This window comes from Podarcis liolepis, assembly GCF_965112155.1.
Source record: "Podarcis liolepis genome assembly, chromosome: 10".
Lineage (NCBI taxonomy): Eukaryota > Metazoa > Chordata > Lepidosauria > Squamata > Lacertidae > Podarcis > Podarcis liolepis.
The window spans coordinates 14,655,968-14,673,523 of NC_139562.1; the positions used below are offsets into that span (position 1 = coordinate 14,655,968).

The 17,556-nt window shown below is 47.2% G+C and overlaps 1 protein-coding gene across 2 annotated transcripts in view; it reads right to left on the minus strand.

Moving 5' to 3' along the window:
* The window catches only part of PDE3A (phosphodiesterase 3A), a 274,981-nt gene extending 268,927 nt beyond the window's left edge, over positions 1–6,054 (minus strand). The window contains exon 1 of one of the 2 annotated variants that reach the window (XM_083461042.1): positions 1,012–6,054. In XM_083461042.1, the coding sequence (XP_083317168.1) occupies positions 1,012–2,043 (1,032 nt within the window). In that variant the 5' untranslated portion in view covers positions 2,044–6,054. The remainder of the gene's footprint in view (positions 1–1,011) is intronic. The other variant, XM_083461041.1, reaches the window with a different exon arrangement.
* Positions 6,055–17,556: the final 11,502 nt, after the last annotated feature.

The following is a 17,556-nucleotide window of genomic DNA, read 5'->3' on the forward strand; positions in this document are numbered from 1 at the left end:
TGCAGGTCTTTTTTAAAGAAGCAATTCAGGCTAACTCAAATGCAATGTTATGTTTCCAGGGTGTTTATTTTCAACATTTCCCCTTGTTTCACAAAGAAACTCAGTTTCTACACAGATTTCCACAAGTTACGGAAAAGTTTCCAAAACATCTTAACCTTCCGATTCCCACAACGTTTTCTTTTTCTGCAGCCAAACTCAAATAAATAGAAGCTGCGCATCCACTGTAAAAAAATAATAATAAATGAGGCGATACTGGACAGAATGTAAGCTGTCTCATCTGCAGAATCCAAAATGCAAGATTAAAAGGTAGGTGTGGAAAAGTGGCAGCTGCGCCATTATGGGTCTCAAAGTTAAAAGGATGCATTCAAACTATTCGGCACGAAACATGGCCCAAACATAACAGCACTGAACATCTGTTCTTTCTGTAATGAAGACGTGCCTTAAAGGAACACTGGACATTAAAAGAGCAACATCTCTAGGACTCCAATGTGCACAGAACTGTACAGATGAAGAACAGCAACTACACTTTTCTTTAAAAAGAAAAATCATATGAACATCTGTTTTCCCAGTTCCCAGCTGAGCAATTATTCTCCGCATCATCTTCGGAGAGAGATTTTAAATTATGCAATGCACATGGTCACCCACACAACAGAATATGGTCCTGTCCAAAACAAAAGCCAAAAAAATGCAAGAGGAGGAACGCGAAGGGCCAAACGGTTGTCGAAATGTCTGGTCCCTTCTGCGTCAGTGCCTTTTCAAATTACTATTCTGGGATGCCGAGAACCGTGGTTTCTGCTTTCAAGGGAGAACTGGGATGGCGAGTGCAAAAAAAGTTTGAACGCGTAGAAGTTTCCTTCCCAAAGTTGCGCGCGTCCCTTGCCAAGAATAAAAAGCAGCAGTGGGCTTTTGCAAAAGTCTCTTTTCTCTCTCACTCCTGCTCCCCATCCCGCCCGCACACACCCCTCTCCATCCAAGAGCCCCTCTCCCATCCCCTCGCCCATCTCCCCTTACCTGCTCTCGGGGGATGCAAGGCAAGGAGGTCCTGCGATGGGACTTATTGCCGCAGCCAGCCATCTCGGCGGAGATCATCGAACTGGATCTCCTCCTGCGCTTAAAAACCGGCACCTCTTCCTTGGCCGGCCGGGCAGCAGCAGCAGCAGCGCCACAGCCCGCTCCTTCCGCCCCTTCGGTGCCTTCCTCCTCCTCCTCCGCCTCCTCCTGTTTCTCGGCGGCGCGGCGGCGCAAGGCGTGGCGCGCGTAGCCTGCGCCAAGGATGCCCAGCAAGGCGAGCAGATAAGCCAGGTAAGGTCTCCAAGGCGCGCGGATGCTCTCCAGGGAGGCGAGCGAGGCGATCCGCAGGGCGCTAGTCAAGGCGATCATGAGCACGCCGTGGCGGAGCCGCAGCGCCAGCCATGTCCCGCCGGCCAAGCAGCCCAGCACCACCCCAGTGGCGGCCAGCGAGAGCAGGCGCTCCTCCCCGGGGGCCAAGGCCAGCTGCGCGAGCGCTTCCCCAACGCAGCAGGCAGCCACGAGCAGCGCCGCCGTGCGCAAGCGGACCCCGGCGCGCAGCAAGGCCCAGCCCAGCCAGAAATAGGCGGCCAGGAGGAGGCAGCACAGCGCCGAGCCCGGGATCGGGGGCCAGCTCGCACCTGGGCCGGGCGCCCCGTCGCCCTCAGCGGCCTCTCCTCCTCCTCCTTCTTCCGCCTCTTCCTCGCCGGCGCTGCGCACCAAGCGGGTCCCGAGCGCCAAGAGCAGAGCCAGCGAGCCTGCGCCCAGAGCGCAGGAAAGTTTGCAGCACGTCCAGACCTTGGGAAGATCCTCTTCTTCGCCACTCCTCCAGCCTCCTACCCGATGGGGATGATGGTCATTCTTCTCCTTGCTGCTGCTCTCCACTTCCTCCGGCCCAGCAGAGGAACAGCAGCCGTTGCAACCGGCGCCTAAGGCTCCCTCTGCCGCCGCTGCAGACGGAGAGTTTTTCTCCTCGCCCGAGCTCCAGCTGCCTTGGCTTCGGACCCTGCTCGCACAGTCGCTGCTCCCAGCCATAGCGGAGAGGTCTTTCCCTTCTCTCCCTTCCCACTTTCTCTCCAGGTGGGGGAGGAAATGCAACTCCCAACCCCTTCCCACTCCACCTAATACTTTTATTTGCTAGTTTTCCACGCGCGCGCAAGTGTAGCGATGCCCCCAAACAGCGCCCTTGCAAGGGGAGGGAATTACCAAAAAAGTGTCCCGAAATATATTTTCCCCCTACTCCCCTAAAAAACAAAAGCCAAGCTGAAGTAGGTTTGAGGGGCTACGTGCAAAAGAAACGAATGTTGTTGCTGTAAAAGTGGAAACAATGGTAATTCAGGAGTTGGGCTCAAGAAGGTTGTAACGCGTATCAAAGGCTTTGGAAAATCCAGTCTCCTCCAGCCCAGGTTTTGTTCTGTTTTTTGAAAGAAGGCAACCCAAGACCCTAAGTATTGCTGAAGGCTGGCCAGGCATGGGGCTTTCTATATCCGGGAGGGCTGCAGGCTGGTGCTCCTCTTAGGCCATGGGTGCTGCGGGGCGCCCTCGCCGCTCGGCCCGGGGAGGAGGCGCGCAGGGCGGGCGGGCCGGAGGCTGCTGCTGCTGCTGCTGCTGGGAATTCCTTCCCTCTCCCGCCGCCTTTCTTCCCCGCGCCTCCGCCGCCGCCGCTTCCTTGGTGTCGCCGCTCCGCGCGCCTTTCTCACTCCGCCTTCCTGCTGGGGCGATCCTTGCCGGCGGGGTCCCGAGCAGAAGCCGCCGATCGCCGCCGCCCCCCATGGCTGGGGACGAGGAGGAGGCGGCTGCCGCTCATCGCAGGAGCCGAAGGTGGGGGAACGGCAGCCGATGCAAAGCGGGAAAGTTTTGGAGGGCTGCGCAGGAGAGCAAGCCCCAGACGGGGGGTGGGGGTGGAGAAACCGCTTCCTCCCTCGCTTCGCGCGGTGCCTTTGCAAAACGAAAAGGTCCCGCTGAGATCGGCGAGCCGCGAAGAAGAAAGCTCGAGCCAGCAGACCTGGCGAGGATTTTCTAGCCTCTTTCTTCCTCCAAAGAGAGGGTCGGTGGGAGGAAGGGGGCTCGGAGAGGAAAGGCGTTAGCCCCCGCCCCTCTTTTTCCCCCTCTCCTTTTCGTGCAAGCGTGCACCAGCTCCTGTTCGAGAGGGGAGGGAGCGAAAGGATCGGGCAGTGTTTGCTGCTAGTCTTTGCACTGCTCTGCAAACCGGGTGAGTGAGTAACTAAAGGAGAGAGAGAGACTTAGATAGCACATGGATTTCCCGTTGGTTGGCACCTCCACCACAGCCTCCAGGCAGCGAGCACCTCGTGGTGCTGCCGCTACAGGTCACAGTCAAATTACCTTGTCCTAAGCACTCCTACTCTTGGGAAGGAAGGCCTGGCATGTTCAGGTTGTACTAACCATGTGTGAGATCGGGGCTTATCATCACAGATCCACACACCTGGAGAGTATTTACACACTTTTTGGTGGGGGGTTGTTTCTGTGCAATTGTGCTTGGGCACTGCTTTCGGTGCCAACTGGCAGAGCTTTCTGCAAAGGATGCCCATTTATTTCGACAGGTGTCTGCACCTCCACACTCTGCACAAGACAGGCCTGCAAGGAAAAGGGGTGCAAATAACTGTGTGCAATGTTTGCTTAGTAAGTTCCACAGGGCTGACTTGGCACAGGGTTGCAGCTGCAGTAGGGCATTTGCCTGCCTTCTTCCCAAGAATTAAGCCCGTAATCAGGCCAGTGGCCCGCCTAGTCCAGCAACCTGTTCTTGCAGTAGCCGGTCTAGGTGCTTATGGGAAGTGCAAACAGCATCTGAGTGCAACAGGCCTCTCAGTTCCCAGCAATTCATACTCCACACGTCCTTCCACAGTGGGGACATTGGTTTCCAGGTGGGAGTTGATCACGGTGTGGATTTGCCAAGCGTGCCTTCTTCCTCCTAGCACCTTTCTCCCTTGCGTCCTGAGTTTGAGTGTCTTCAAAGCCCATGACACCTTTAGTAAAGGCTGTTCTCCAATTGGAGGGCTCGCAGGCAAGTGTTTCCTAATTGTTGGTGTTTATACTACATTTTTTTAGATTTGCCTTGAGACAATCTTTAATCCTCTTTTGTTGACCACCAGCATTACGCTTTCCATTTTTAAGTTCGGAATAGAGTAGTTGCTTTGGAAGTTGATAATCGGGCAACCACACAACATGACCAGTCCAACGAAGTTGATGTTGAAGATGCATTGCTTTGACACTGGTGACATTTGCCTTTTCCAGTACACTGGCAATAGTTCACCTGTCTTCCCAAGTGATGTGTAAAAATTTTCAGAGACACCATTGATGGAATCTTTCAAGGAGTTGGAGATGGTGTTTATAAGTGGTCCATGTTTCACAAGCATACAGTAAGGTTGGTAGTACAATAGCTTTGTAAACAAGCAGTTTGGTTTCCCTGCAAATGTCCTGGTCCTCAAACACTCTGCACTTCAATCTGGAGAAACCCACACTCACAGAACTCAGGCGATGCTGGATTTCGGCATCAATTTTGACCCTTGTGGAAAGAGAACTGCCTAGGTCGGAGAAATGATCAACATTTTCCAACATTACACCATTGAGTTGGATTTGAGTTGAAGTTGGACTTGGGGACCAATCCAACAAATCCCGAAGTTCTAGTGTTTTGACAGAGGGGTGAACTTTTATTTCTCCATAACATGCATAATTCTGTGCTCTTCTATCATGTCCCCTCTTCCTCACCTTTCCTCTAACCCAGTCTTTCTCAACCTGTTGGTCTCCAGATGTTGTTGAACTACAACTCCCATCACCCCTAGCTAGCATCAGGGATGATGGGAGTTGAAGTTCAACAACATCTGGGGACCCACAGGTTGAGAACCGCTGTGTCTAACCTAAGAAGCCCCAAATGTCATAACCTTTCCTTAAAGGGATGTAGCTTCATCTCCAGGAAGCAAGCCCACAAGAAGAGCTCTGCTGCAACAGGCCAAAGGCCAATCTAGTCTGTTTCAAGTGATGATGATACTGCTTTATATGTACAGAATAGAAGGGGGCTAAGCATATTTTATATTTCAGCACAGAATCTTGAAACATTCTGAATGCCAAACATTTTTTGCAGAGCATCATTTGTATGAACAGTGAGCAGAATGTGACCCCGAACTGCTTAGTTTTACAAAGGGACGTGCTGGATTCTTTTTTTGCACAGGATGAACTTGAACTAGTTAAATGAACTTTATAAAGGCTCTGTTCCTTTTTCAGTGGTACCATTTTAACTAAACTGGAGAACCACAGCCTTCCATCCCTTAAAGGTTTAGGGCACATGCATGCGTAATAGAACCTTTCCTGCAAGTCCAGAAACACACAGGCGTTTGTTCTTTGCAGGCCTAAAGACCTTCATTCTCACAGCCACAGTCTAGGTCAACAGAGAGCAGCAATATATTTAGCACGAAACCACAGAGGGGGGAACCTATTTGCCAGCTTGGGAACATTGAAAGCTAAGGAATCGGCCGATCGGAGAAGGGAAATTCTCTGGCCTTTCCACCCCGCAAAATAAATCACTGGTTTTAAGATTTCAAGGTAGTTTCAGCGTCTTAATATTTATTTGTGTCTGTCTGAGGTTTTATGCCTTGTTCACTGTCTGACCCTGTTGGGTTAAAAGGACAAGAGGGGAATATGCATCTGTTCTGCTAGATGCTGTCAGAGGGCATCGTCTTAAATCGTGACTTTCCACAACCATAAGAGACGGCGGCAATGGAACAGAAAGTGGAGGTGTAAAATAATTCCCAGCGCACTTGCAGCCAACATGTTTGTCACTAGCAGCTTTCAGAACACCTTGGGATGCCGCTGTGGAACTGAGCACTAGCTGGATCCGGTTTTTCGGGAAACCGGGATTCTGAAAAGGGTGCCCCAAAGTTTCCTGGAGGAGCGGGATCAACTCCCCTTTGAGGAAAGGTTAAAATACCAGCAATTCCCCAGGTGCGCATGATCAGCACATGCACTCCTCCAGATGCATGCAACATTTTCAGTGCTGAAAGGGAGCAGAAATGGGGGCCCAATGGGGCAGGGTGGTAGCAGAATGCAGGAACCCCCGCTCACGTGTCCTGATGATGCACGTGGCAGCTAGGAAAATAATAATAATAATAATAATAATAATAATAATAATAATAATAATAATAATAAATTTATTTATACCCTGCCCATTTGGCTGGGTTTCCTTCCTCCTCAGTATCAGTGCAGGGAAGAGGGTGGAGACAAAGCGACAATAAATTAGCCTCACCTATTGTTGGCTCTGACTGTACCTCCCTCCTTCCCTACTGGGCACCAGCCACCACTGTTGCACCAATATAGTAATTTGGGGACTAGGTGCTAACTCTGGGCAACTCGACTTCAGATACATATTAATTTCTTTGAAAAAGTGTGCTATTTTTCATTAATACTTTGATCAATATCCTCTTCTTTTCTTTCAAGCAACCAACAGCATGAGATGGGTGTGATGATGATTATACTCGCTGATCACAGAGGATCATCTGTTTTTACTTGCCAGTGCAAATACAATAACGTCCCAGAAATTGCTGTGAACTAACGTAAAGCCGGCAAGTGTGAATATTTTATGTGGAGAATAATGCTAGGCCCAGAAAACCCGGGAAGGAAAGAAACACACACACTATTCAAAGAATTTAAGTTTGGCACTATTGAGGTTACGGAATTCTGCCTTATCAAATGCAAGGAGATTCTACTCCTAAATACAATTTGCTGTGCGTTTCACCGCTGTCTTTTAAGATAAGTCAAAAGCACTCCCTCGCCAAGACATACAGAAATTTGCGATCCATCTAGCCAAGTCCAGCCCATCAAGGGGAGGCACCTCAGTCCCAGGGGCCAAACATTCATCTCTAGGCCTCTCTCTCTCTGCCCCCCCCAAACTCTCCCCAGGGCACACCCTTTGCTGGCACTGCACAACACCCTAAGTGTTTTGCCGGGGTTCCAAGTTTATTTTTATTTATTTATTCAAATTTGATCTCACAGTGGCTCACGACATAAAAATACAAGATGAAAACACATAATAAAAACAAGAACGAAAAACCGCAAACCAATAACCACCCCCCCTGCTCCCACAAACACATTTAGAAGAGTATAGAATGTTAATCGTATTTCGTTCATTTATTAAATTTGCACAGTTGTGCAGGCCAGCTTGTGACCATACAATTGGTGTACCAAATCAATTCCCCGGGTACAAATAGAGGCATTCACAGCAGCTGCCACTGCTACAAAAAAAAACTCCCACAAACCTCTGAATGCATCGAAGTTCTGACATTATTCAGAAGTGCTCAAAGTGCAAGGGACACATCAGCTAGTTTCCAATGGCATGGGAGTAAGCAGTGGTGTTTACAGCACAGTCCTGTGCACATCTACTGCAGCGAGTTCAATGAATCCTGCTACCAGGTATGTAGGCATAGGGCTGCAACTTTAATGCTTGCTACGATGGCCTGATGGCGGCTGTTTGGCCCCCAGAACTCTTTCCCTCAGATCACATCACTATGCAGCTCCATAGCTCCATTCAGCAGCAACAGCGCTGCATGGAGGTGCCAGTTGGGAAGCAGAATAAATTCCTCGCCCTGGGCTCCGGCAATCCATGCTATGCCACAGCCTCACAGGGTGGTTGTGGGGAAAACCACGTACACTGCCTTAAGTTCCCCAGATAAAAAGGCAGTACAGTGGTACCTCGGGTTAAGTACTTAATTCGTTCCGGAGGTCCGTTCTTAACCTGAAGCAGCACTTTAGCTAATGGGGCCTCCTGCTGCTGCTGCCACGCCGCCGGAGCACAATTTCTGTTCTCATCCTGAAGCAAAGTTCTTAACCCGAGGTATTATTTCTGGGTTAGCGGAGTCTGTAACCTGAAGTGTATGTAACCTGAAGCATATGTAATCTGAGGTACCACTGTATGTAAATGTAAGAAATAAAACAAAGAGCGACCTATTCAGCATGTAAATATTGCCCTGAAATTCACATCACAGTGTCAGGGATGAGAAATAACACCCCCCCCCCCCCGCAGACTCAAATGCATAGCTGTTATGTTTTACAGTCCAAGACTCTAATCCAATTCCTTTTGTCAGCTGGCTTGAAGATACTCTCCTCTATTCATGTTTCTTGTGAACCACCCTGTGATGTCCAGGTGAAGGGTGGTATAGAATTTGATGGTGATGATGATGACGATGAACTAAGCCCACACTGGCAGCAAGTACTATACAGTCATACTTCATGCTGTGTCCACTTCAGGTTACGTGTTTTCATGTTGCGTCCCGCAGCAACCCGGAAGTACTGGAACAGGTTACTTCCAGGTTCCGCCGCATGCGCAGAAGCACTAAATTGTGCCGTGCGCAGACGTGGCACTTCAGCTTACAGTGGTGCCTCGCAAGACGAAAAGAATCCGTTCTGTGATTCTCTTCGTCTAGCGGTTTTTTCGTCTTGCGAAGCAAGCCCATTGACGGATTAGCTGATCGGATCAACTGATAAGTGGCTTAGCGGCTTAGAAAAAGGGGGGGGGAGAGAAAAAAACCCGCAGGAACTCGCAAGACATTGTCGTCTTGCGAAGCAAGCCCATAGGAAATTCGTTTTGCGAAGCACCTCCAAAACGGAAAACTCTTTCGTCTAGCGAGTTTTCCATCTTGCGAGGCATCCGTCTTGCGGGGCACCACTGTACATCAGTTCCGTGTTATGGACGGGCCTCTGGAATGGATCCCGTCTGCAACACAAGGTTCCACTGTATGTAACTTATCTTTATATTGCTACAGGATGAGTCTCAGCCCTTCAATGGACCTTTCGGAGCCGAGTCTGAAACGGCTTCTCTTACAGTCTGTTGTGCCTCCGTGCTGGGAATTGACTGTGATAACGCCACGTGATGTTTACCAATGTGTAGCGCGGAACTCATTGCCAGTTACTCCTTATCGCATGTTATGACGATCACACTTGAAAGAAATGCTATCAGACAAACCACGATTGTTTTTTAAATATTTGCGTATGTGCATTAGGTTTTTATCACTTGTTTGCTGTGCATGGCTATTTATAAGCACTATCAGCCACTTGCCAGGGCACCTCGGGAAGCGACGCCTATTTTGTATATGTGCAATTATTACAGGAATACGATTACAGGCTGAAAGTCGCTGCCTGAGGCAGCATTGTCCTGACCTGTGGAAGGCAATGACAAATGACCTAACGTCCCTGGAGAAGTTATCCTACAGGTAGCACTTGACGCAGGGTGTCCACTGCTGACAGTACAGACCTGCAGCCAAAGACATGGCCAGTCAGTTAGAAACAATCCTGACCATATAGATGCAGTAATAAGTTCTTCTACAGGGTTTCCCAAACTTGGGTCTCCAGCTGTTTTTGGACTACAAATCCTATCATCCCTAGCCAGCATGGCCAGTGGTCATGGATGATGAGAATTGCAGTCCAAAGCATCTGGAGACCCAAGTTTAGGAAACCCTGTTCTACTGAATTAAGTGAGCCTTACTCCCAGGAAAGCGCAGTTTGGGTAGCAGCCTTAAACTCTTAGCTCCTATGCTATTCCAGCTCTGCTGGGCTCCCCGAGTTACTGTGTAACTTTTGAAAACCAGCTTGCTAAGCAATGACTCGTTTACGAGCCGCGGTTTAGCAGAAATCTTTACTGAGATAGTGCAGACAGTTTGATCTCAGTGAAATATTCTGTTCTGCTTATTTTACTGTTCCCTAAGCCCTTTGGATTACAGGCATCTGGATTGTTGCTGGGGATTCAGCCGTGGTACTTTTCCCACAGCAGCCTTCAACCAATATCCGTGCATGGTATTTATAGCGCTTATCAGATCGAATGGCCGTGCGGGTTCCATCCAGTGCCAATAAGATCCATGGGAGTTTTTTTTGTCGCCGACTTCAGCGGCGATTGGACCGGACTCTGCCAGTGAAACCTGTAATAAAGTTGCTGGTCGTTTGACCTTCGCTGAAAAATGCAGAACTCTCTTAAATGCTTCTGGAGCATCTGGAAAAGGTTACTAAATCCTGCCTGACTAGCTGACAATGAGAGCGAGTGTAAGAGCTGGGAAGCTCAAGGATAGGAGATCTCCTGCTCTCCACAATTCCCCTCGTTTTGGAAAGGCTTGGGGCCTGTATCACACATCCTGAGCGAAATAAGGTGGCAACCCTTTGGCTCTTGTTTACAAATTCTAGGGGCAAACCATAGGGTTGCCAACTTTCTATACTACTCCTGCTCTTCTGTTTGATACACAGAAATTTAGCAGGGAACATTTTTTCTTCATGTGGTAGGGAGAAGATTCACCTGTGCTATTTCAATGTGTCGGGCTTTTGTTAAAGGATGCCTCAGACCTGGGGGCTGAATACAGTCTTCCAGGCCTCTGGACTCTCCGGCCACATCCCCCACTGTCATCTGAAGACAGCCGTGTACAGGGAAGTTTTTAGTGTGTGATGTTGTATTGTGTTTTTAGTGTTTTTTGTTGGGAGCCGCCCAGAGTAGCTGGGGCAACCCAGTCAAATGGATGACATATAAACAAATGATGATGATGATGATGATGTCCTGAACCCATGGCCTACCAGGCTGCAAGTCATGATGCCAAAGTCTGGGGGGTCAATCCATGCAAGCGGAGTCCAAAGGTCAAGAAATGTAGTCCAAGGTCAGCCAAGTCTGGAGTCCAGCCGCCAGGATACAGTCCAGAGTCAAACCCAAAACACAGTCCCGTAGAGGTCCAGGAGGAGCATCTAAGCCAGGCATCCCCAACCTTCACCCCTCCAGATGTTTTGGACCATAATTCCCATCATCCCTGACCACTGCTCCTGTTAGCTAGGGATCATGGGAGTTGTAGGCCAAAACATCTGGAGGGCCAAAGGTTGGGGGTGCCTGATCTAAGCCAAGGTCCATCAACATGGGCAGTTGAGCAGACCCAGCATCTCAGCTCTGCACCCCTGTTGAAGTTTGCATGCTGATTGCAGCATCTGGGCTTGATGAGGCAGGTAACTCTCACCTGTTCCAAGCCTACTCCAGCTAAGGAATCAAACCCCTCCTCCCAGAGCTAGTGAGCCCCACATAGCCAGCTGTGGGCCCTTGCCTGACTCAACCTCCTGGAGCACCCCTCTACTGCTCCCTCTGCCTCAGAGCCTGCTGTGTTCATGGAGACAAGGGTCCCTCTTTGATGTGGCATATCCTGCCCTGTGAAACACCTTGCCAGCAGAAGTTCAGCATGAGTCATCCCTGCTTTATTTTAAATCTCCTTCAAAAACTGCATTGTTCAGGTGGGCCTGTTTTGGAACTTGGTTTTCTTTTCTTTAAAAACCATTTCTTTTGGATATGTTTTTGATGGTTTTGCTGATGCTATTGTAACCATTGGATTTCTTTGTTCTACATCCCCTTGTCATGTTTTCTATGGAAAATGTTTCAAGAAGGATGACATTTCACCTTGGATTGACTAGACTTTGGTGCGGAGGAGGGAGGACAAAGAGTGAGCTGGGTCCCTGTTCCTGGAACCCTACGGCAGCTGTGAGGCTTGTCTGTGTGGTTGTTATTACCACAGGCTAACTCAAACACATGGACAAATATGGAATGTGCAAGGGAGGCCTAATGCGTTTAGGGAAAGGACGCCCAAAAAGAATCCACATAAATAAATGAAGAGAGGCTTTTATGAAACGTATCGACTGACTTCATGTCTCGATTCCACAATTCCACTCTGGGGGAACAGATTAGAAGAATATCTAGGCCTTTAGTCATCCAGTCCATCACTTGCAAACAAGATGGGTTTTCATACAACCACTGTGGAGAATAGTGTCAGAGGTAGCAGAAGCAATATAGGGAAGGTTCTGTTGTTTTTTTCTGGGGGAAAAGTTAAAACTTTTATAAGTCACTGACTTATAAAAGGAGGAAGGACAATTCATTTTTGGTTACTTCTATATTTACATGTCACTGTATATTAATACCCACTTTATAAAAAGAATGTTCTATTAATACCCACTTTATAAAAAAGAAAGAAAAAAGAGTAACTAGTTCTTTTTGTCTCTAAGGAAACATAACATTTAAAAAGGTAGGGTTCCATTTACTAATTTAGCTTTGATTTCTTTGTCTTTTCTTTTTTGTTAAAGTATCAATAGCATCACTTTTAATTTCTGTCTTACAGATGAAGTCACACAAGGCAACTCCTTAAGGAAAATTCATGGGATTTAAAGGCGACAGCCCAGGAGTAAGTCTCACTGAACTTGAGCAGGGCTTACTTCGGAATAGGGATGGATGAAATCTGCAAATTTTGGTTGCCCCCCTCTTGGCATTTTGTGTCTTGTCACTTGACTGGAGACCTGCATTGCAGAATTCGGAAAAGTGCCCATCTTGAAGAGTGTCTATACAGTGGTGCCCCGCAAGACGAATGCCTCGCAAGACGGAAAACACGCTAGACAAAAGAGTTTTCCGTTTTGGAGGTGCTTCGCAAAACGAATCTCCTATGGGCTTGCTTCGCAAGACGAAAATGTCTTGCGAGTTCCTGCGGGGTTTTCCCCCCCCTTTTTCTAAGCCGCTAATCCTCTTATCAGCTGATCCGATAAGCCGCTAATAGCGCTAATAGCGCTAATCCGCTAATCCGTCAATGGGCTTGCTTCGCAAGACGAAAAAACCGCTAGACGAAGAGAATCACAGAACGGATTCTTTTCGTCTTGCGAGTCACCACTGTATTTCAGCTTGCTTTTTCTTTCTTTCTTTGCAAAGTGCAAAAGTTGCCTTTAAATGGGAACTGAATTGTAAGACTCCCATTGCTAACTTGCTTAGCAGAATGTATAGATTTCCTTCAGCCCCATCCAGTCTCCTTGTAGACTGGCACTGCCTTTAGTCCCACAGCCAACTACAGCCAAGTCCTAATCAGTTTGAGTTGTACAGTGGCACCTTGGTTCTCAAACTCCAAAAACCCGGAAGTAATTGTCCTGGTTTTCGAATGTTTTTTGGAAGCCAAACATCTGATGCAGCTATCGCCTATTGTTTCCGGGGGACCTGCACCAATCAGAAACTGTGCCTTGGTTTTTGAACATTTCGGAAGTCAAATGGACTTCCAGAATTGATTAAGTTTGGCACTTTTGTTTTTGCTATTTATTTTGTGTTTTCGTTTTTGAGGCTTTTTTGCTTAATTTGTTTTTGTGACTGTGTGAAACCCAGTTGAGCTACTGATTGATTGATTGATTGATTGATTGCGTGACTGCGGAAATGGATAAAAGCCCCCCATCCAAACAATAACTATCTTCAGTGCAGGTAAGAATTTTATTTTTTATTTTTTTTATCATCTACAATACCTCAGGTTACGGACACTTTAGGTTACAGACGCTTTAGGGTACAGACTCCCCTAACCCAGAAATAGTACCTCAGTTAAGAACTTTGCTTCAGGATGAGAACAGAAATCGCGCAGCGGCAACACGGTGGCAACAGGAGGTACCTCAGGTTAAGAACAGTTTCAGGTTAAGAACAGACCTCCAGAACGAATTAAGTTCTTAACCCTGGCTCATCCAGCAGAGCTCATGCTTGGGTTCAGATGATACACTAAGCATTACAGCAAAACAAGTGAAATAGCCACAAGCTCCTCTCCAGAAGCCCACACGTTAAACCATGGTTTGGAATAACATGACATGCAAACAAGGCCTAAGTTTCCTGTTAGAACACTGGTCTTCAAAGGTGAGTCGCAACAGGAGCACTGCTACCATGCAAATATATGGTAAAATATTAAATGTGTGTTTGGGTTTACAGTTCATCCTAGGTCAGAAAAGGCTGACGACACCTGTGTTAGAAGGATAGATATAACCATGGTAGTATAATGGAGTTCTGTTAAAATCTAGCCTGCAGGATACCAGTTTGGCAGTAATCTCTCCAGTGATTTGACCTCTATGCGTTGGTTTTTAAAATCCTCATTATTTTTAATGTGCCCATCTGCATCTTACTCTCCCTTGTTTGTTTGTTTCTTTCTCAAGTCTCCCATTTCCCCTTTGTCTTCAAAATATTTATAAGTAGAGGATTAAAAAGAAGGAGGAGGTTTGCTTCTTCCTACAAGCGTCAACGCAGGGCATTTTGGAGAGGAAATGGGTTGCGCATTGTGCTTGCAATTTTATGTTTCTCTGATGTGAAAATGACCTTCTTTGGAGTGGTGTACACAGATGACATCAGTGGGAGAGTGCCATGCAGTGTTATTCATGCCCTATTTCTTTGAATAAATTAAAACGAAATGTGGGTGAAGAGCCGCGTGCTTTGTGCTCTAGTCTGCATTGTGTTTTGTTTAGAATATACACAGAGAGCAGAACCGGGTATATGAATCTTATACGTGAAATTCAGCCGTCTTTAGCTCTTTGCACCCTTTCTTAAATCCAAATTAAATAGATGGGAGCTCTTGCACGCCACTTGCCATCAGGATTGGGCAAGAAATGGTAGAAACAGGAGTCCTATGTGGCTTCTTTCAATTTCTAAGGAATGGGGTAAAAGGGAGGGTGGGGGAGAATAGTCCCTTATGAATTTGGATGCATGGTTGGTTAATTAGTTTCAGATCAGTCCAATGCATTTTTACTCAGAGGTTAGTCCTGCTGCATCTCTAGGTAGGGCAGGGAGAAAATCTCGATGGAAATCCTGGAAAACGGACAGTCTGACTTTGTACAGCACAGCTTCCTATGTTCCTATGGCAACTCCCATTTCCAGGCTCACTAGGAAAGTCCAAAATGCAGGCAGTTGGGTTGGTCTATTAGTAAACATACAGTATGCACACATACCAGGGAGCAGCAGTAATTAGCATCATACCCAATTTGTGAGGATCAGCTTGAGTTCCATCCTGTGCATTGTGTCTTGGAAGTTAAGTACCGCTGAACTCGGGCGTAACTAGTGCACAGGTTTAACTTGTAAGCCACATTGCGCTTTAGCAGAAGATCTTCAGCCAGCTGAAATTTGACCTTTCGCTTTTTCATTAGAAATGCAAACAGTCTTGCAAAGAAGTGTTGCCAGCTGAGCTGGGAGAGAGGATTTCAAAAGGTCCCCACGAATGCTCAAGAATGTATTTTGGGATAAAACAAGATGAACACATGCCAGTTCTTGCCTTTGCCCATCTCCTGTTCATCTTTCTTCCCTGGCTCAAAATATATGCCAAGATCAAATTCCCAGACCTTCCCAGTGCCTGAGTAAATAAAGTTGGTACCAAAATTTGAAGCACACGTAAAATGACCAACATGTTCTTTTGTACATATTTCTTGGCAATCAACTAGAATCCAGTGGTGTGGTGTGAACCCGGAGTCGAAACCGTCCTGAATGCAAGTATGAAGCTTGCATTGTGATTTGTGGGAAGAGGGATCGAGAATGCATTGGTTTATTAATGATATATTGCCACATAACCTTTCATTCTAGCAGGAGCCCCAATTTTTCCATTTCTGACAACAGGAAGAATTATTATTATTTTATCTGATGTCACTGCCAGTTTGGCACAGATTAACAGACTTGCTGTTTATTTATAATCTCTTCCCCAGTCAATACAAAGCCAAATTATTATAATTTATTTCCTCCGTTCCCTTCACTGTTGCCTTCCACCATGTCAAGATTTATGACTGCAAGCTCTTTGGGGCAGGGATCTTTTGTTTGTGCTACTTTGCAATGCACCAAGCTCACTGATGATCCCTCAGAAAGAAAGAGCACCAGGGCAGTAAGCTGCCAGTAGCCACCTAGTCATTCAAAAGGAGTTGCAATTCCTTCCCAACAACAACATTAGCAATAAATGGTACTGAAAATGTCTGTTACAAGTATCCAGAGATAGGAAATTATTAAAAGAATATTTTAACCCCCTAGAACTACATATTCCGATTCATTATCAATGGCTGCTAGCCACAATGGCTGTGTTCTATGTCCACTGTCACTGGGAATCACAGATGGGGAGAATTGAGGCTGCCATACATTGAGATTTTCCTGGACATTGCTGGCATTTCAAAGCTGGAATTGACATACTGGGGGGATTTCTGAAAGGCAGCACTTTGTCCAGGATCTTAGGCATGTCAATCGAAAAATCGGGTTGCTCAACAATTTTGGGGGTCTCTGTATTTTTGAAATATGGCAACCCTAGGCTCCACTGTGGCAACACTGGCTCTCATGAGTGCAGCGCCTCACTCCTTACTTTGATTCCTAGAAACTGGCATTCAGATGCAAGCAGAACCTGAGTGTGGTGTAGTGGTTAAGAGCGGTGGACTCGTAATCTGGTGAACCGGGTTCGCGTCTCCGTTCCTCCACATGCAGCTGCTGGGTGACCTTGGGCTAGTCACACTTCTTTGAAGTCTCTCAGCCCCACTCACCTCACAGAGTGTTTGTTGTAGGGGAGGAAGGGAAAGGAGAATGTTAGCCACTTTGAGACTCCTCAGGGTAGTGATAAAGCGGGATATGAAATCCAAACTACTACTCCTCCTCTTCTTCTTCTTCTTCTTCTGCTTCTGCTTCACATATGAATTTGGTTGGCTACTGTGAGAACAAGAGTGCTGGACTAGGTAGGCCATTGGCCTGATCCAGCATCTCTCTTCTGTTCATATGAAAGGTTGATCTGCCACCTTAATAAACTGAAAGAATGGTTTTCCTGCTAATACAGTCCAGCAGAAGTCACTTTGGGATGTAGATGTTGACTGTGGCCTCTGGAACCAGGTGTTGCCGACTGTGTTGGTTGATGGAAAGAATTTTCTCAAAGAAGGTTTGGACATCTTGGACTCCTGGAATGCATGTGCACGAAGAACTCGAACATCTTGCCCAAGGATGGTCAAACGAGCAGCTTTCCATTGCAATCCTGTTATAAGAAGTTATAACAAATAAGTGCATTGTGCAGATGTGGTTGATTTGTGTATTTGTTTATGCTCAATTCCATGCGTGAATCATCTCAAAGTGATTAACAGTAGCAACACGAACAAGAGGATTTCATGGAGCAATTTCAAACCAATGCGGATACAGACAGCGATATAATCTTCACTTAATAGTTGAAAAAGAAAAGTCTGAAATACAATAGACACCGCCTGTCTGATATATATAAAATGAGAGGCAGTTCTAAAGGCAGGGGTGCCATCTTGAATAAAATATGGGGGTGGGACGAATAAGCCTCACCCCGCATAATCTATCACAAGCCACATTTGAATAGCAGTGTCCATCAACTAAGGGGGGCGTGCAGCCCTTCCAAATATTTTATTGGGGTCAGCAAAGGAACTTAGGCCCCTAGGAATTGGCTCGTATGTCTAAAGGGTAAAGGTGACTTGACTCTGGGGTTGCAGCACTCATCTCGCTTTATTGCCCGAGGGAGCCGGCATACAGCTTCCAGGTCATGTGGCCGGCATGACTAAGCTGCTTCTGGCAAACCAGAGCAGCACACGGAAATGCTTCCCGCCGGAGTGGTACCTATTTATCTACTTGCACTTTGACATGCTTTCGAACTGCTAGGTTGGCAGGAGCAGGGACCGAGCAACGGGAGCTCACCCCGTCAGGGGGATTTGAACCGCTGACCACCTGATTGGCTAGTCCTAGGCTCTGTGGTTTAACCCACAGCGCCACCTGCATCCCTTACATCTAATGGG